The sequence below is a fragment of the Chelmon rostratus genome, chromosome 2 (genome assembly GCF_017976325.1).
Source record: "Chelmon rostratus isolate fCheRos1 chromosome 2, fCheRos1.pri, whole genome shotgun sequence".
In the NCBI taxonomy this organism is placed as follows: domain Eukaryota; kingdom Metazoa; phylum Chordata; class Actinopteri; order Chaetodontiformes; family Chaetodontidae; genus Chelmon; species Chelmon rostratus.
The window spans coordinates 21,190,325-21,211,270 of NC_055659.1; the positions used below are offsets into that span (position 1 = coordinate 21,190,325).

Consider the following 20,946-nt stretch of genomic DNA (forward strand, 5'->3'; position numbering starts at 1 on the left):
CTGGTAAAAAGCCACAAGGGGCATGTCCTGATGTTATGAAACCTTGGATGTTTCCCAGAATGGGTGTTTGTGTGCTTTGTGTGCTGATTCACATCCAGTGAAGTCTGTAAAGTCCTCGAGTGTTAATATGTGTATACCGTTTATCAGGGAAGAACTCTCTTCATAGCACATTTATATAGAGCCAATTTCATTAGCAGTCAAACCTGACTTGCATCTTTCAGTGAAACAGTTTGGGAATAAATAAATGGTGTATTGAATGACTGGATCTTGGATAGATGATTAAAATGGAGAGTGTGCAGCGTTTTAAATGCACAAACAAGCTTTTTTTGTTCTCAATCAATAAAAGATGCATATTTCTTAGTGCTGACTTAACTGACGGCATGTTTGATCCTACCCCTTAGTTATGACACTCTTTAGACACACACACACCCTATGAGTTGTTCTTCATTCCCATCTCCTCTCCTCAGAGAGAGCCTTGCAGCCAGGAGCAATGCAAATTGGGTAAAATGTTCCGGAAAGTGGCTTTTCCCACTGGGACTTCTCAACTCAAGCTCTGAGTTAGCACTCGCTGTGTGTGTTTGCGTGTGCGAGCGTGTGTGCACCACAGTTCTTGCTGTTGCATCTGTGGGTGTGAGAACGTCAATTGTTCTGCATGTGTTCGAGTGCATGAAAGTGTGTGTGTGCGTGCGTGTACATGTGTGCGTTCATCCCTGTTTCTCCCAGGCTGCCGGGGGCTACAGACCAGATCTTCCATGTGTTTTTAGAGTTGGTAGAGAGAGAGACACAAAGTGTGTGTAAAGCAGGGCGACAGTGGAAATTGAGGGCACCTTTCTGTCAGACCTCAGCAATTAGCTGCTAGAAAGGCTTGGCTAGCTGTTAATTTGATCGTGGGTATAGACGGAGATAGAAAGAGGAGGGAGAAGAAAAAGAGAGGAAGAATTAGAGAATAGAGGAAGATGTTGGTTGTCGGATATTTTCTCAGTGTCGGCTCCCTGTTTTCCCAACAACGCATTGCCGTCTTGTTTGTACTTATTTGGCAAACATGTGATCCCATGCCCAGGAGATTATTTATTGTCTCTAGAAGTAAGGCCCTCAGTCTTTACAGAGTGAGCCCACAACATTATGTTCAAAGACGGGAAAGACAAGCGGCTAAACTTGAATGACTTTGGGAATTAAACTGGCGAAAAAATAAATAAACAAAAGCAAAACAATCCAAATGATCCAGCTGCTGTTGAAATCAAGTTTTTCAGCTTGTTGCAACAGTCGGAGGAGCTGACAGTTTGAATGGCAGGAGGGGAAAAAAAAAGTCTTTCATACTTTGCCAAGTTCCTTCATCGTTGAAGAACTGCATCACATGCCCTCCTGTGAGCGTGAATCAAGTTTACCTCTCGATGAACTCGGGGACTTGGTATGCTTTTCTGGCATTACCCGTCGCTCCCACCATGTCCGTTGCGGGGGTTGTATTGTGCAGGTTTGAATTTATTGCCCTCTCTGCATGTGCGAGCGAGTGTGTGTTTCTTTGTGTGTGTACCCAGCTAGGGTGGACAGTGAAGCATTGCCCTGCCACAAATGGGCTGTGGAAAACCTACAGGTTGGACCATCTGCCTCTTGCATGTGCATGTTTGTGTGTGAGTGTGTGCGTGTCTTGTGACTTTTTTTTTTTTCCTGAATGGAAAGGTATTGTCTATTCAAAGTTTGTGACCTGGCCAAAAGCAATTTAGCCAAGCGCACACACACACAAACAAACAGCAGATTTATGCAGCGGCTGACTCAACAGACTTGGCATTGGAAAACTTGGAGGATGCAGGAGAGGAAGACAATGGGGACTGTGATACTTCGTTTTACTGGAAACGATGCAAAGAGGAGGAAGAGGGAGAAAAGAAAGGCGAGGGGGGAAACTTGGAAGAAAAGGCTAGAGAACGGGTGGGGTTTGGAAAGACAGAACTGTAAATAGTTTAAGGCTGGAGGGAGGAAATGAGAGCGATAGGGAACAAAACAAGGTTGTGAATGTATTTGTGGAGCGACACAGCTACAATCACTGAGCAAGCAAACATTACCGAAGGGATTTTCAAGCCAAAGAAGTGAATTGCCTTTTGAAAACGCGCAATTTCATATTAATATCAGCAATATTGCATCTTAAGGATGTGGGATACATTTTCATTGGCCACTTATCTCAACAGCCTGGCAAACGCAGCACCATTAGACATATTTACATCAAATCCCTCCCTCCTCTCTCTCCAGCTCCCCTGCGTTGTGTCCCAGGAGGAAACCAGCAAAGTGTGTGTTTTTTTAAGCGCGAAGAGCGAGCCATACCATCTGTAACATGCTCATTTCTGGAAATAAGAATATAAGTCTAATTGAGCTTTTTAATTGTCCTCTAAATCCTGCTGAGCGCCCATGCTGCTGCTTAGTGGTGTGAGTGTGTGTGTGTGTTCTGCGTGTGCATGGATGTGTCTGGTCTGTTGGGACGTGAATGGTTCTGCTTGTAAGTGGAAAAAGAGAGTGAGCGAGCATGCAGGCTCCTTCTGTGTATAATGGGCTAATAGCAACGTGTGGTTGCCCTTTGAGGAATCTATTAGCGTGCATTGTGTTTTTGTAGTTTTATAAGTGTGTGCGTGTGTGTGTGTGTGTGTGTGTGTTTACATGAATCAGGAAGCAGGGGGAAGTGAGGCAGAATTACAGTACTCCAGGCTGTGTTTGGTGCATTGTATTGGCTCTTTTTTAGCCACTTTGACCCTTTATTTGTGTGTGTAATCAACTGATTGATGCAGATGCATCTCATCTGCAGCTGAGGTCCAGTGTAACCCACTTTGATTTGAACCAAATCTGATCACATGGGATTCAAATTGTATTGAATCAACAGACTGTGACAGTGGATATTTAATGTCTCTACGACTTCAACTTAAGTTTGCTTGAATATAGTCATCAGTGTATGTGTGTGTGCGCATGTGTGCGCCTGTATAATTAACACCACCTCCAATCAGGCCTTATCTCTTTGATTGCATGTAATCGTCTTTTTGTGTGTGTGTGTGCGAGCATGTTTTTGTGGTTGTACAAGATGTGTGAGAGAAAGTAATCTAGGACGAAGGATTTCCTCCTTTTTCTATATGGACAACTTCCCCCGCTCATACACACTTCCTGTTTCGGTCGCGGGGCAGTGGGAGAGGGACGGGAGGAAGTGAAAGGGCAAGATAAGCTGGCAGATGTTTGAGTTTGTGTGTGTGAGCGCGTTGGAGAGCCAGAGAGACAGAGACACAATAAAGAGCACTTCTATAAAAAGCAATCTTGTGACAGTCCAGTGCTCTCAGCTGACTGTCTGGAAACTTTGCCGTGTTTCTTCTCCACTCGCCTATTTTGGTCCAGGGGAAGCCTTGTCACCAGTTTAGCATTTCCCAAAGAGGTGACACCCATTAACTCTAACACAATATTCACTCACTTCTGCTTCTTCTTTTGCCGACTAGCAATTGATTTGAACTTTCTTTTAAGCGCGGTGCCCTGCAGAGGGAGATTGAGAGAGATGGTTAGAAAGCAGACTGCAGAGGAAGAGGACGAGGATTTAATGCTCTGTGACATGTGTCAGAGGCTGCTTTTGTCAGGGACACACACACACACACACAAACACAGGATACTACAGGCGTTTCCTTAGATGCTGATGGTGGCGTGCAGTATCCTGATGCCTGTGCCATTTCTTATCAAGTGATGCTGCTACACTGCCATCACTCTCCGTGTTTGTGTGTTGGGTTATTTTGACTGTTCTGCACATCCCATGGCAAAATGAAAGCAGAGGTTTGAGCGACTATTCCTCCCATCGCCCTCTGGTTTTTGTTTGTTTTTTTTTCTCAGTCCATGCTCTTTCCTTCTGGCTTTCTTTCCTTCCCTCCCTCCTCTGTCGAGCCCTGTTCCTCCCCCTCTGTCCATGCCTTCGTCATGTCCTCGCCCGCTGACATAGAGGAATGAGAGTTGACCCAGCTGGCCACCGCTTTAGACAAACTCTGCTCTCTCTTTCTCTCTGTTTGCCTTCGTTTCTCCCTCGCTCAAACAGACGAACCGCTCGCGCACATTATCTGTTAGTAATTGGCAGCCAGCAGCCTCTGATTTAAAAAGGTCTCACACTCGCCACTCAGCTTTTCTCGAGCTTTCTTCTCTTCTCTTTTTCTCCTCCATCATTCCTCCTTTTATCCTTCCCTGGGTCTAGTTCTTTCTGTCTTCTCCCTTTTCTCAGCGCTGCCCTTCACTCTGTTTGTACTTTGAGCCTGTGGGACTGCTTGAAGTTCAGCTCTTTCAACACATTACAACATGATATTTTAGTTATGGTTTAGTGTACTGTAAATCATGTAAACACAGTGTCTCTATGTGGGAAACAAACACTGTTTAAAACAAAAGACTTACAGAACTCACTTCCTGGTTTTCCTGGTAATGTTCCTATTGATTTTGATGTTGCCAAATTTGCTCATGCTAATTGTATGACTGCCGCCCAGCCCTGGATGAACCCACAGACACATAGGGCCAGTCCATTACAGCTTCTAATTGTCATAATTTGACAGGAATGTGGTTGAACGTGGGTGGGCTGTATCATCTGGATTGCTTTGGGTGTCAACCAAACCCATCCCCACCTCCTCCCGAGAGACTGCAGCAATTGGTCGGGACCCATTGTGTTACCATGGCTACAGGCCAAACCAGAGGCGGGGCATCTGTCCTCCACCTGGTCGTACCAGCTGCTCAGGCACTGCTATGGCATGCCTGCAGTGTGTGTGAGTGTGTGTGTCTGTTTGCATGCCAACAGAAATGCGGGCAGAGAGTGGCATGTGTATGTGCAGAGGAGTGTATTCTGTAAGTTTGTGCATACTGTACGCTTCCTCATTCGGTGTATCTCTGCCTGTGCCCTCTGTGACCTTGCTGTTACGTAAGGCAGTGTAAAGTGGCTGTAGTTGAGCAGTGGAGGTATTAATAGACGTTATTTGAGTGCAGCACGCCAAGCTTGCAGCCCACATATAGAATCATACGATGTATCTACTCAGCTGGGCCCAGAAAGCTGTTCCCACTTTCTTGTTCGGTGTACCCGTCGTCGCTTTGCATCGACTGGAATGTAGCGGGTGAATGATTTATTGCCCCTCGGCTTCACTCATTGGCAGGGGGACAACATCCTCTTCCTGGTTTTGTGTATTCACCCCCCGCTCATTGGCTAGGAGGCAGCACATAATTTTACAGTGTTATCAACCTCCCACAATGGTATCCCTTCCTGTAGTACCTGTTTACAGGAAGGGATACCATTACCATTGCCATTACCACCGAAGAAGACTTCCATTTTATCCCTGCATAACTGTTACACACTGTTAAAGCTTACGTAAAGACCTCTGTGTTGCTTTCAGTTGGAGCTTTGCACTAACAAACGACATGTTCACCATAGGAGATGCGGAGTTAGCTGATCCCAACTGTTAAACACTCAGAAAAGGGAAGGTCAGATATTGAGCAATGACAGTGTTTTAAACATTTCAAAACACAGAGGCAGCGAGAGTTTAAAAACATGTCAAAAAATGTATCTTCCTCATTTTTCCTTTCCATTGGCCTCATTTGATGAGTAATATCACGACTGTGAGGGATTAAATAGCACTTGGGACTAGGTCATGTCTCGGTTTCAGTACGCACGCATGCACATGTGCCTGCACACATGGCTGGCACATCTGCTAAATATCACTGTGTATACTCCACAGCTGTCCCTTTCCTCTGTCACACAGACACACACACACACACACACACACACACACACACACACACACACACACACAAATGGTGTATTTATTAGTGTCCAGTTAGAGCTATGTGTGGTCTCTTATTCCCTGTCCTCTCTGTGGGTGACTTAAGCAGCTCAGTCTCTCTTTCTCTTCCCTCTGGTGTTTAATTGTTTCACTTCAGCATGTACTGGACATCACTGCTTTCCACACACACACACACACACACACACACACACACACACACACACACACACACACACACACAGATGGAGAACAACATTTTCTCCCTCTCTCTCTGTCCACTGCAGTCTTTTGGCTCTTGAATTGGTCGAGCTCGCTGTATTTGGCGGGCAGCAGCCAAGACCATCCCCGTGGACCATTACAGCACACTAGGAGTGTGGTATGAGCCGGCAGGGAGGGAGGGAAATGGGAACTGAGTTGAGAGATGGAGTGAGACATAAAAATGCAAAGAGGTGGAGAATGCTGAATGAACAACACAGAGATGAAGCGGTGGAAGAAAAAGCATTCAAAGAGTGTAGAGGAGGCGTGAAAGCCACACCGCTCCAGCTCTCGCTTGTGTTGCCGTCAGTGGCAGTCTTCCCAGTTCTCCCTTCCCTCTCCTCCTCACTTTCGGAGGTGGATTTCCAGCACAAGGTCCGAACTCAAGCCAGGGACTTTCCTCTGGCTCCAACCCCAAAAAAGAGTCAGCAGTCTGGGCAAAAAAAAAAGAAAAAAGAAGTGGTGGCCTTACCTGCAGATGGAGGGATGAGGAGATGAAAGTTGAGTGAGGAGAGGAAAACGGTTATATTTTGTCTCGCCATACTGCAGGGTCAGGCTTTTGGTCTCAGACAGAAACTAATGTTGTCATTGTTTAGGTGGAGAAGAGAAATGGGCGAGGAAGTGCATTTTTGAGGCATATGAGCGTGCAAACTCCTAACACATTCTGCAGACCACCTCCTTCTTCTCCACTCTTCATGGATTTTTGATTGTGTGAAAATGTGTCCGCACAAAAATGAACTTCCTTAAGTTCACTCATAGTTTTAGCTTCGAAACAGTTACTTGCCCCCTCTCCTTGTAGGGGTTCAGTGCATCAATAACTTAAACCTCATCCATCAGGAAGTCTCTCCCCAACGCTCAGCAGAAAGCATCACATTTAGCCTCATGCCAAGAAAAACAGCTCTGCCTCCTGGACAAACACAAATAGAGTCCAGCCGTGTTAAGCTAACAGCAGAAACCCCACCAGACCTACAGATCACACACCACGTCACCATTGAACTCAAAAACAAGACACAGATTGGTGTTTTTGACTCAGACCCAAAGTTGTTTTTTTTTTTATGTGGAACTGACACACCAAGTGCAAACACGCACACACATGCACGCACGCACACACACACTCGAACACACTGCTCTCTCTTCCTCTGTACCTCCCCGCACTGATTGTTGAGAGGTTGCTATGCCGATATCTTCCCAGTTCCCCCTTGACATATGGAGTGTGTTGGTGGATGAAACTAGAATGTTGTGTGGGTGTGTGGGTGTTTGGGTGTGTGTCTGGGTGTGTGTGTGTCTGTGTGTGTGTGGGTGCACAGAGGTGTTTTCGCACATACTGATGTATTAACAAACTTGAAGGCATACACCAACACACAGAGACACAGAGTAGTTGTTGAGGCAGTAGAGAATTGCATTGGAGGGCAGGATTAGGGCAGTCATGTCAGGAATGTGCCTCCTCCTCTCTTCTGCAGTAACCAGGAACAGCATGCGCACACACACACACACACACAAATATCCCTAAACCCAACATCCTTTACTGTTCCCTGAGTTAGCACTGGTGACTTCCTTATACAGTGTGCGACAGACACTGGTTGATGATATGGGTTGAGTACAGCGATTGGTATTGAGATAACTGTCACAACATGATCCCCATTGATATCTTAGGAGTTTGAATAACCAAGTACATTGCTGAAGTGAACAGTCGATAAAAGATTTAATCCTTTAAAGGCTCGTTCACATCAGCGTTCAGAAGGGCAAAAGGGTGATTTTATTTTTGGTGAACTTTGACACCTGAATTGGAGCGTCAAACAAAGAGCAAACTGTCTGGACAGTGCTGACCCTGAGAGAACAGTCAGAGAAAAATGGAGGAGTCTGTTGTAGGTTACTGTATTGGCTGTTTAGCTTCTTCCTTTAGCTTCTTCCATTTTTATTTAGCCTCCTCTGTCGGAGTTTAACTGCTCAGCACAAGGGGAATGGTTTGAAGACGGTAATGACAAAGGAGTCCATGGTGCGTCTTTTGAATAAACTGCATGAACTCATTGACGTGTTCACCAGGAGCTAACAAGCTTGATAACTGACAGTAAATGCTAATTAACCGATATGTAGCAAGCTAGCTCAAACAGCTTTTTCCATCTTCATGAATTCTTTATTTAATAAAATTATGTTCAGTCCTGAGAAGAAACAGGAGGTGTTATGGGCACAGAACAGAAACAAAGGAAAGAAGCTCCGAGGGCCATTTTAGCATAATCCTGCCTTGTTAGGGCGCTAACCGTTAGCATGTCACAAAGATGTGCAGCTGACTTTCAGTGTTTTGCTGCTTTTCTTTGTTGTACATATTCGTAAATTGAATGTCTTTGGGTTTATGACTGTTTGTTAAAAAAATGCAAGACATCAGTTTGAGCTCTGGTAGGTCGTGATGGACAAGAAACCAAATAAGGAATGGTTGAAAGAGGACTCAGGGTGGAGCAGTTAATCTTACTGGAACACTAAACTTACAGGACCACGTTCTCAATAGTGCACCATGCTAGCACTCTGCCACTCAGTCACACACACACACACACACACACACACACACACACACGGCCAACCACTGCTGTAAATCGCTCTAAACCACGCTATAAAAGCTCATTTTAAACACCATCTGCATTCCTCGTCCTTTACAGCTGCCAGACGTTACTTGTGTGTGTGTGTGTGTGTGTGTGTGTGTGTGTGTGTGTGTGCGCGTGTGTTCTGTTATTACTTTTCTCCCCCTAAACCTCCTCTCATTTAAGCCACCAAGCTTCCTATTGTTACCAGTAAACGTATTCTTAATTTAAGACATCTTCTGTGTCGCCAACTGACGATGTTGTGGTTCGCTGCCATTTTGTGCCCTGTGCTCATCCTGTTTACGTCTACTTCTCCCTTTCTGTTCTCCCTCAGTGTTTCATGGGTGTTTGTGGTGTGTGTAAGAGCTGAGCAAGGTTTTTACTTTTGTGCTTGTGTGATGGAAAGACAGAGGAGCAACGTACTGCTGAGAGAGAGGGCGAGGCCTCGGGAAAAGAGGAGGATTAAGAGGCTAAAGAAAGTGTCAAAACAGTAATAGACGAGGGGGAAGGAGCTGAAAGTGAAGAAAAACCAGAGGTGCCTCGGAGAGAGGGGTGAAATACAATGAACAGAGGGGACGATGGCGAAATGAAAGAGGCCGAGGGCGGAGGAGAGGCAGGCATTTGTGGCCAGGAATGGTTTGGCACACATTACAGTGAGGTGTGGTTTTGGCCTGGCTCCCATTAGCCTCTTGTGTTACATCTATTACAAACATCTGCACAAACACACACACACACACACACACACACTCGTACATGTCGGCACAGTCAAAACAGACCCACATCTTAACCACCGTAGAATTCCTCCGCCGTCATTCCGGGTCTTCCCATGAAAGATGGAAATCTCTCATATCTCTCTCTCTCTCTCTCTTTCTCTCTGCCTCTCTCTCTCTTTCTAAAAGATGCTATTAGAGGCACCAGTGGCCGTGTAATCACTTTGGCTCTCCCACAGGAAGACACACACACAAGCACACACGCGCAGACATACCTAGCTTGGTAATTACAGTTGAAGATTGGGTCCTATTCGCTGTAATCCAAGCGAAAGGCTGATCTAGTCGGTAAATGGCGGGTCAAGCGGCGCTGCATCGTGTCACATCAAGAGTGGGAGTGTGTTTTACGGTCTTCACTTCCTCAAGCTCTTAATTGATGCCTTTTTAATGCGACTGATTTAGATTAACTGCGCACACACAATTGCACACGTGCGTGTATTCACTGCACGCGAGCATCTCTTCCACACATGCAAATTGATGGACTCTCTCACACACTCTTTGTATGCACACACACTTTCTTTCATACAAACACACCCTCCCCCCGCTCACACACACACTCACACTACACAAACACTCCTCTCCCCAGCCGATCTCTGCCCGTGTTTGTATGTGCTCCACTTCCCTCGTCAAAGCTGCATGCACGCTCCTCAGATGATAGCATCTGTCCACCTCATTGCATTCAGCACTCTTCCCAATCTTTGTTTAGTTTCCCACTTTCCTGTGTCTGATAAGGCTAGCAGCTTGTTAGCATGGCTCTCTTTTTCTGTGTGGCTTGAGGGGTTCGCAGTGGTCCAAATGTCACTGTGGGAATTGTGTGCCAGGTTGTTATTCTTATATGCACGCTTCTAAAGCCATAGAAATATTAAATCTAGTCTTTAAGTGTATTCATTTTATGTCTTTAACATAAATATCCTCTCAGCAGTCTTTGATGTAAATGTGTAATATTGTTTCGGTTGAGATATCCCATAAGGGATTTGTGTTGTGCTTCAATGTAAGAGGAGGTCTTTTCTCATTTGAATGGCGACACTAAAAAGGCATTCAATTGGAAAGCTCTATCTTCCAGTCTCATCTTATTGTATATGATAATGTTGTGGTGCAGTTTCTTCCCCCGTTTGCAAGACAGCTGATAAAATCAGTCACAGTAAAGCACCTCTCTAGATGCAGCGCTTTTCACACTTGCAACCCTGCAAGTGTGTATGTGTGTGTGCGTGTGTGTGTGTAACTCCATAGAGATGATTGAGTTAGTGTGATTTAGTGATGGTCGGAAGATGAAATGCCGCCGCCCCGCCGTGTCTAGCGACTCGCTACACACACTTATCTGACGACTGCTAGCTAAAGGCATTTAATTTGCAGGCAGAGAGGAGTGAGGAAGGGGAAGGTAGAGAGGAGGGAGGGGGAAAAGGTGAATACACAGGAGATGAATGAGAGAAAGGGAGAGAAATGCATCGCAGGAAGGCTGAGGATGCAAAACATGGGTAGAGATAGAGGGATAGAGTGATGACAAGGTCTTTTAATTTCAGTGAGCATGAGGATTAAAAGGCCTTAACAGTGATGAATAGGTTTAATTTGCTGTTAAAGCAGCTTGCTTTATTTCTGCCTGTTTACACCATATTGTATGCATGCATGTGCGCTGGGAGAATCACACCACATGTGGCTCTGGCCTTTGTTCCTTTTCTCTCCTTTTTGTTTTTCCTCGCCTCCTCTTCCACAGCCTCTGTATGTGTGTTTGTGTGCGCACATGTGTGTGAGTATGTGACCTTTTGTAAGCTCTGCTGGTGAAAGGCCACAGTCTCACACATGAATAACCATGGTGTAGACATGTAGGTGAATACCCGAGCCGGTCAATAAGAGTTGGCATAGCAAGTAACCTGATATGACAGAGCACACTGGATTGCACGGCCACATGTTTGAACTCGCTGACGAGTGCTTGATGCGAGACCTCTGATAGAACCTGTCAGGTGCAGCTTCTCCCGAACCTCCAATTAAAAATAAACTGTAGTTTGTCACAAAGCTCAACTCACCTCTAAACGTATTTTTTGGAAAATGAGCGATAGATAGCGATGGCAGTAGGAGCTTATCTCATGTAGAAACATCAAGAAGATAAAAATAGATGACTTTTGTTAGACTCGTCTTTTAATGGAACAGTGATAATGAGAGGTGAGCGCCCGAGAACCTGTCATTCTTTGTCCTTCCAAGTTCAGGCGACTTGGAAGGTGTGTGCATTAGTGTCAGTAATGAGTGGCGGTGTGTGGAGAGGTGTGTCTTTTTGTCTGAGAACTGCTGCTGGTAATGACCTTTCGCTCATGCTCTTCATCTAAGTTATTTAGTCTATCTAGTGCTGTTATACCTATCTATATAAACACACTTAAATAAATAGCATAAGAAGAAAGGTCTCTTCACTATAGCAGGGCTTCCCTCTGTGCACACTCTCTCAGAAAACATACAAATATTGTCAAATTTCACACCGCTAAAGTAAAAGAGAGTAAAATTCATGGTTGCATCTGCTCTCCCTCTCAGACCTTAAAATAACCCGCTCCAGACACACACTGTGTTTTGATAGCAACCACAATGACATTCCTGCAAGTGTGTATATGTATGTGTTTGAGTGCACGCCTCCTCCATCATTGTCACCATAGCTCTTTGTCTGTCTTGGTGCTGTGGAAGGAAAGGCTGCATGGTCTCTGACTGTCTGACCCACATATGGGATAAGTTTACTCAGAGCTCTTCTATATGTCGGCTTTATAGTGTGTGTGTGTGTGTGTGTGTGTGTGTGTGTGTGTGAGAGTGTGAGAGATGGTGGTGGTGGGGGATTTGTCCCATAGATGTATTGGGGCGATCACTCACTCATGTGTGATGCTCCATCTGCTCCCAGCTTCTAACTCACTCAGCCAGACGCACGCACGCACGCATGCACGCACACACACACATACACACCACCTTGTAGCTATGGGAGAAGAAGTCTGTCCGTTTTTTTCGCCAGATAAAAAAAAAAACTTCCTTCAAAACACATATCGAGGGGATGCTCTCTTCTCACTGCAGCAGTGTGACAGAGGGTGAGTGTATTACACCCACTATACTGTTCCTGCACGTGTGTTTGAGAGTACAGGCTCAAGTGCACAGTACTAGTGCCCCTGTCCTCCTGTTTTACCGTTACACACACAAACACACACTCACCGAGTGCGTAAAGGTAATGGCAACTCTTGGCGTTGGAGAACAGTTGATGGATTTATTTTGCGTCTTGCTGCGTTCAAGTTCTGTCAAGCTTGCCGTGCGATAGGAAGTGAGTGATTTCAGCTGTTTATCTGTACGCCCCTGCAGCGGATAGAAAGCACATCTTTAAGAGGGACATCGAGGATATGGGGGACGTTAACATGATGTTGTCATTACGTTGTTGCCACTGAGCCTAATAATATAATATGGTCAGACTGCTACAAGAGTTTTATTTGGCTGGCTGTAAATTTATCCCAGACACAATGAAGGTCAGGGTTCACAGGCCCACGCTGTCTTAAAAAATAATCTCACCTCGGGGTCCCTTCAGTAGCTTTTCTGAAGCTTTTAATCATATCACATGGTCTTTAACAGCAGACAAAAGGAAAATCACTGAGTTAAACCTGAAGCACTCTAGTATTAGCAGCAGTGAGACCCAGCTCAGAACAACCCAACACCACACGAGGTACAGTGGTGTCAGGTGTTGTTCACTCCTTCCCGCGGTCCAGTGACTGTCGGACCCTGCCACCTTTCTCTACTCTGTTCACGAGCCTCTTGCTGCTTTTCTTCATGCCCTTTTGTTCTGCACTGAATTCTCCTCTTTAGTAGGGCCCCCAAAACACACACATTTTCTCCCTCTGTCTCACACACACACATGCACAAAGGGGCCCCCGTCCACATCAAAGTCAGGAATGTGGGGCTTGCTACCATTATGCATGGCTAGACCTAGTTATGTCAAGTTTAACCCTCTATAAAGGTAGTGTCTGTGCGTGTGTGTGTGTGTTGCTACATGCTATTAGGAAGCCAAGTATGTTTAATGTTCACACACATCTCCAAATCTTCTTTGAAATGTCAAAGCTGTTGCTCTCAGTCAGACCCGGGAACACCTGGACCATTTCATTCAGTTTCGTTCCACGAGCTGCTAATTCATTTTTCTTTGATTCTTTGAAGTTCCTCCTTACCTCCTCTTTTCTTGATTTTACTTCCCCTCTTTTATTTGAATTTCCTGCGTAAAGCAATATTTTTATACAGCGAGTGCGCTCCTGAATTAAACTGCTTCCTTTGCTCGCCCTTCCCTCTTTAGCTTCTTCAGTTCCTTCCTCACTCCCTTCACTTTTCCTCGCACCTTTTTGCTCCCTTTCTTCCCAAAGTACATCAGTGCGGTGGAAGACGCACAATTGATGATTCCTGTCTCTCTCTGCTTCAAAGTCTCTCACTTTCATGTACACGGGCTCCATCAGTTGTCACTTGCAGCTATGACAGGCATCATTCTCATTGACGTGCCGCCGTCGTCTTATCGCCCAACTCTCTCACCCTCATCCCGCCAGCCTCCCTATCACCAGCTAGTTATCCCGCTTGTCTATCACAGCTAACCATGCCTGCCTGGCACAGATAAAACGCAGCATTAGGGGCTTTTGGGTGGATCGGCGGGTTGAGTGAGGTGTTAATGCACAGGGAACAGATTACAAAAAAGAAAAAGACTCATACAGCAATTATGCAAGGTTTCTGAATATCTGGCTACATGTTGCAGACAGGGAAATAAATAAAATCCCTGGAGATGCTAAGGAATGTTAGTGAGTTTTAGAAATAGGCCACTTTACCGGGACTCGATTGCATTGTTATTCTACAACTTGTTTCACTCATTTCCTGCGTTACATATCAGATTTCAGTTGTTTTTAACACTGTAGGACCACCTCTCTCCAGAGAGCACAGTTGCAGTTGAAAGCACAAGTTATTCCTTTATCTCCTTTTATTTTCAGTTTTGCTGAGCTGACAAACACCATTAACAATCCATGAAGGAAGAACAATTGTAGGTCACTGATGATCTCTGAGTAGCAGATTTACATGGGAGCCACTGAGAGACAAAGACTGCAATGTTTCCTACTGCAAGTTATTTATCTGCTACTCTTTGCTTGTTTACTTCGTCCTCGCAGTGCTTCTCTATGTCCTTACTTAAGACCGTGCCTCTAACGTGTTTATGGCCTGTTAATGTTACATTATGCATGTTGACAAGAGAGCAGAGATGGGCTTTTCTGAACACGCAAGCACAGCATCATTCTATGAATCCATCCATCTAGCACTTAGCAGGAAACCTACGCAATACAGAGACAATTACACATCAGCAGAGTCTCCCATCATCACTAACTATTACAATTATTTCTTGGCTTGGTTTACACACGCGTATACGTTCATGTATAGTTGTGGATGTAAACATAAACCTGTGAATTTATACATGTGTGGAAAAATGCGTGATTTGTGCATGTTAATACGATACAGGTGCTTGTAGATATGTGAAATCTGACAGACATATGCACAGACATGTGATATTACATGCACACACACGCTTCTACACTCTAAGCTCTTCTAGAAGAAGCTCTAAACCGTCCCGAATGTGCAGCTCCCACTGTTAGCCTGATTATTAGATTCAAGAGCTGGTTTCTCAGGCGCAGTGGCTCAGTTTGATTCAGTTAAGACAAATGTTCTTTATGTATTCCATTCATCTATTCATCCATACACGCATCCATCTATTCATTCATCCCTCCATCCATCGAGCCATCCATCCATCAATCTGTTCACTCTGGCTGTTCCATAGTCCTTTGTTCGCTCCCTGGTCTCCATATTCTCCAGGCAGTCTTGGCTGCAGCGCCTGTAGAATGGATTGATTTGAGACGATTTATTACCTGTTTTCACACGTCACCCACTCTCGCTCACCCACTCTTCTGTTTTCACTCTTTCTCACCCTTTTCACTCTACCCACATATTTAAAAAAAACCAAAAAACAATAATAAAAAAATGTTTGCATCGCATTTGAACTGCATTTTCAGAGATCAGGTCAGGAGAAATGAAGGAATGATGCAAAGACACAAAAGGAAACCAAAGAGATGAGATGAGGGAATAGGTTAAATAAGTAATGTGTGTTAAGTGACCATCACCAAGTGTTTGAGTGATACTGGAATCAATAATGGACAAATGGAGATTAACTATGAAGAGACAGATTTTGCAGATTGGAAAATGTACAGAGAGACAAGCAGATGGACACAAGCAGAAGATAGGACAGCTGACAGAAAGACAGACTTTTATTCTCTGTATTATTGTGCATTTGTGTGTGCAAAACCAGTCTAGGCTGGGACTGGTCATTGGCCAGTGAACTGGACTCGGGTGTCTGTTGCCGAGATAGATGTGGCTGCCAACTGAAATGCCTCTTTTTTTTGTGAGAGAGGGAGAAAATGATTGCGGAAGCCCACAGAACAAAAACTATTTCATTCTGTGTGTGTCAGCCAGCATTTTTCCTTATTCTGGTTGTCTTTACTTAAAAACTATGTCGCCATGTGCTTTGGTATGTGTGTATATGTGTGTGCGCGCGTGCGGTGCTCATCTAGATGCGAGCCATCCGTGAATGAAATGTATCCTTTGTTTACAGGCCTATTATCTAGATAATAACATCCATATTTCCTCTCATCTCCAGTGCTTCATCACAGCCTTATGAGCTTCTCTCTCTCTCTCTCTCTCTCTCTCTCTCTCTCTCTCTCTCTACATGTGTATATATATATATATCATCTTCCCCCCACCCCCTCTCTCTGACACACACACACAGGCAGTAAGAGATAATGGGACTGTTATTTCTGGTTTGTTTTGGTGAAATAAATTCTTGGTGAAGAGTGTGTGTGCTCAGCATCCACTGGTGCAAACCTCTTTCTGCGTGAGTGTGTGTGTCTGTGTGCATGCGTGCATGTATGCATCTATCAAAGCACATATTAGCGTATGCATATCTATCGTCATCTGAGCCACTAAATGCGTGTGTGTTTGTGTGTTTGTGTGTGTGTGTGTGTGTGTGTGTTGTTTGTTTCTGTTTTCATTTTTCATCAATCTGGGTGTGAACCTATTTGCCTGTGTGTGTGTGTGTGTGTGTGTGTGTGTGTGTGTGTGTGTGTGTGTGTGTGTGTGTGTGTGTGTGTGTGTGTGTGTGTGTTCGTTCAGTATCATTTTCCAGCTCGTCATTGCCTGCTGTCCCTTCCTTGTCACAGTGGGCTGATAGCAGTGCGAGTCGACAAAGCTCAGTAATGGAGAGCTGATACTTGCCCTCCCCCCTGTCGCTCTGTGCTTTTCATTTGCTGCTGAGATGACTTTGGCTCACAGCCATCCCAGCCAGCCAATCTCCTATCTTGTATCTGCACCATTACTTTCCATATCTGGGCAAATTATTCGCCAAAAGCTCGCAGAGAAAATTTGAGCACGTGCGGACGCGTGCACGTGCCTGCTCGCTTTCACTGTGGGGTTGTTACATTTGCCTACAGGTATAGTGGATGATTAAGTTTTCATTGAAATCCAAAGATGGCGTCTCACAATCTCTGGGCGTTACAGGGGACCGCAACATTTCCAAACACAACCACCTTTTGTTATTATTTCATTTTTGCAAGTGTTTTCATTAGTTCCTCCGAGGCCCTTTTCTGCTCTTGTAATAACACCATTATCCAGTCAATAATGTTCCTTTCCATGCATCTACGTCTGTAATCATGCCTCCTTTCAATTAAGCCGTTTGCCTGGCTCTATAAAGCAGGTGCTTCAACCTTTTTCCAAAATTTTGATAATTTCACGCTGCCTACCACTTTGATAATAACCACCTGTTACTGCTGAAGTAAATGCACTCTATTTATCCAGCTGGAGAAACATGCACAGAGGCCACAGTGTGTTTAAAGATTGGTTCCAGGGGAAAATATGAAATGTGAGATGCATTTATTGGATATTACAAGCGGGATATGAGGTGTTAGAAAGCAAAGATTGGTATGTCTGAGTGGTTCAATGTGTCTTCTGCTAGTATGTGTTGCCAGTACATAGCAAGGAAATTAATATAGTGTTTGATGTATAATAAAAATAAAATAATTTTCGACTCATTTCCTCCTTTGTTTAACACTGTGTCCTGGTTTTCATCAAGCAACAGGTTTGCATTCATCTGTCTCAAACGCTCCTCTCTTCATGCCTGTTACGTGCGCGCCTGCAGCTGCTTCAAAGTAAAAGCCCTTGCAGCTTTTTCTTCTTGTTTTCTGACTTTCATTTTTGAAAACCTTTATTGTGAAGATTTTTACTACAAAGCAGCTGTACAAGGAACTGTTTGAATAACCTGAAATGCCTGGTCATTGCTTGATAAATATATATATATATATATATATTTGAGTTTTTTTCTAACTGTTTTCTGGTGTTTTTCCCTGCAGATCTTGGTGAACTCTGTGAGTCCCAACCGACCAGCGGTGCTCTACGAGAAGGTGACTGTCAGCGAGGGAGGAAGCCCCTTACTGAGAGACATGCTGTTCAGCCCGGACCAGCAGTACATCTACACGCTGACTGACAGACAGGTGAGCTTAGTCTCAGAGATGCACACGTGAATATGGCCAAATTAAGGCCCACAGCGCACACACACACAATGCATCTTTCTCTGCAGCTGCGATACAGGAACCAAATTACATGGAATCAAATTTACAAACACACCAGTATGTGTGCTGTAATGATGTGTGTATGTCTGCAGCCATCATTAGCCTCCATATCCAGCATGCCGCAATACAGCAGTAACCACAGGTGACAGTACAGGGCTGACAGTGGCTTGTTAACACACATGGTTCCAATTACACATTTTATATGGGTGGACCCACAAACACGCACACACACACGCGCACACACACACACACACACACAATCCTGTTTTGTTGCATGTTGCAAAAGTCAGTTTGTGCTGCAGCAGTCTAGTGTGAACTGTCCAGAGCAGGCTTCACCTCCATTAGCCATTAGTTGCTGTATATCTTATCCCTCTACCCACCATACAATCTCAGCACATTTCACCCCCACTGGATGTAATTACACAGCAACACACACACACCAGCTACACACATTACCACCATGACAGTTCTCTAATAATCAAGACATTACATGCACACAGACATACCTGGAGTCCTATAGGTCACATGTGGTGTGTGTGCGTGCATGCACGTATGTGCCCGCGGTCATTACCAGCCCCACCGCTGGTGAGTACTTTGTCTACTTTGATGGTGAGTCGAGAGGGAGGAAGGAGAGAGGGGGGAGGGGTGGAGGAGGTGGAGGGGAGCATGTTGCATCTCTGTCGCTCCCCAGGCCCAGCTGCTCCCCTCGTTTTTCTGTCTCATTAGTGTGTTGAGTGAAGGAAGCAGAGATGGAGAGAGGGGGGAGAAAGGAAAGTGGTGTTGTACATGATGTGAATATGTCTGAATTTAATAGATATAAAACAGGCTTTGGGGAAAGATTGTCTGATTAAAAAGGGTGAGACATGTGTCTGAAGTCAGTTTTGTGAAGGGTGTTTGAGGCAAGGCTGGTGGATTCTGTAGGCTGCTAAACCAAAGCTGACCATAAAATGACAATTTCTTTCCCTTATCTTCTTTTTTGCCAAACATCAGTGGTTCATGGTTCAGTAATTAAACTAGTAATCTGTGATACACTCTTTGTATTCCAAAGTGGAATACAAATATTCCATTTTTGTATATTGGAATATTTTGGGATTCTGTGGCAGTATCGGCAGTGGAAAAGAGGCACAAGCCTTCCATAATTTAAGTAGATGGGCCCTAAATCATTTGTGTGCATCGTGATACTTGTGCCCGCTCCACCACTCATTAAACATGTCAATGTGAAGATGGCAAAGAAGAGGAAGTGCAATTTAACCAATTGTGTTGTATCTGCAAGGTTCTACAGCAGGAGCAGAACAGCTGTCAGCGCAGCACACGACCATTACTCACGGCTGTGGCTGTTTATAGCGGCTTTGCCGTCAATTGCAAAAGTAACACAGTCAGAGAAATTGGCGAAAAAAACCCTGAACAATGTTTTGCTATAACGTATTTCACCTTGTTTTTAGTCTCCTACTTATCATATCATCCACAGCTGCCTCTAAAAAAACTGTGCGCACCTGGTCTGAAGTGAGGTGAGGTGCGCACGTTCTCACCGCACCTTCTTTTATGAATACCAGTTTATGTCTGGGAAATAGCCTATACATGGTTTTTGTTTGCATGCATAGTTTAAGCATGTAGCCCCTGAACTACTTGAAAAAAGCCTTGGGAGAGCTCTGATGGTGTGTATCGCTCCATCTCAGACAGTTCAGAGCCATCTAATCAGCCCACAGTCTAAGACAAAAAGCATAGACTCTGATTCAAGGCTGCTTTGATGGTATTCGATTCAGGATTAGGAGTTGATATTTGGCTTTTGTGTGGCTTAAGTGATTCAATTATTTCATAATTTTGTGAAATTATTTTAATCTCAAATACTGAATCAGTGGTATAACAGAAAACGTTGTCTCCTGCTGCACAATTTTAATTAGACATTGGCAGAGCTACTCTGGATAACAACGCGAGGGAGGATGAATTTTTTTGACCAAAATCCAGCTGACTTAGAATTGTTTAGCTCAGTTCACAGGTCAGTGCAGTCCTTTGGATTTTTTTGTTTGGGCTCATGTCTCTGTAAATAAATCATCACATGGCTTCAGTAATAGGGAGGAGTTAGGGGGCCAGTTGGAAGTAGCATTAGCTGCTAACACTAGCATTATTTGCCTTGTGTTGCCAGTACAGTGCTGCCTTCTTACATTACAGTAGAAGCAAGGGTCGAGGTGCCACGTGCACGCTGTGTTGTATAACACAACTGTGAGTTTTGAAGACTGTTAATGTGATGCAAAGATTTCAGGCAGGGTGGGCACACGGGGATCGGACAGTTCTTTCAGTGTGGGAACGATGAGGATCGCTTGTAGCAGGTATGTGAGTATGGAAAGCAGCGAGCTACAGAAGAGGGGCAGGTCACACACACACCAACACTCGCACAGACTGGAGGCACAAAGCGCACAGACAGAATGAGTGAAGCTGTATATTCCTGCACAAAGATACATAATGGACGTTTATCGTAGAAGGTCATACGCATGTAGAGGAATACGCAGATGGTGTTAGTTTTGGTGTTAGTGTGTCTTTCTGACTTGGTAGCCTGCTTAACTTTATCTTGGCAGCTAGAGCAGCTAATTGCATGAGGGACACACACACACACACACACACACACACACACACACACATTTTTACTTATAGACACTAACACAAGATAAGAACATACTGGGCTCACATACCTGTACATGTCATGTATGCGAATACACCCATGTAGCCATTTACACTCAAGGACGTTCTGTCTCCATCCAACTCCCATCATGCCCTCTTCTTCAGTACTCCCTCCATGTTCACTCACATTTTCTCTGTCTTTCACACACATACATATACACACACACCTTCATCTCGCTGTGTGTTTGATCCCCATTAATGGATAGCAGGCTCGGGTTAAGCAGAGCGGGGGCTGCAGTTGCCAGACCTCCAAGCTAAACCCCCTTTCCAGCACTAATGACTA

General features: G+C 44.7%; 1 protein-coding gene across 4 annotated transcripts in view; it reads left to right on the top strand.

Annotated features, from left to right (window-relative positions):
* The window catches only part of LOC121612496 (plexin-A1-like), a 183,671-nt gene that overhangs the window by 64,962 nt on the left and 97,763 nt on the right, over window positions 1–20,946 (top strand). For all 4 annotated transcript variants that reach the window (XM_041945414.1, XM_041945430.1, XM_041945423.1 and 1 more), the window contains exon 4: window positions 17,769–17,909. In XM_041945414.1, the coding sequence (XP_041801348.1) occupies window positions 17,769–17,909 (141 nt within the window). The remainder of the gene's footprint in view (window positions 1–17,768; window positions 17,910–20,946) is intronic.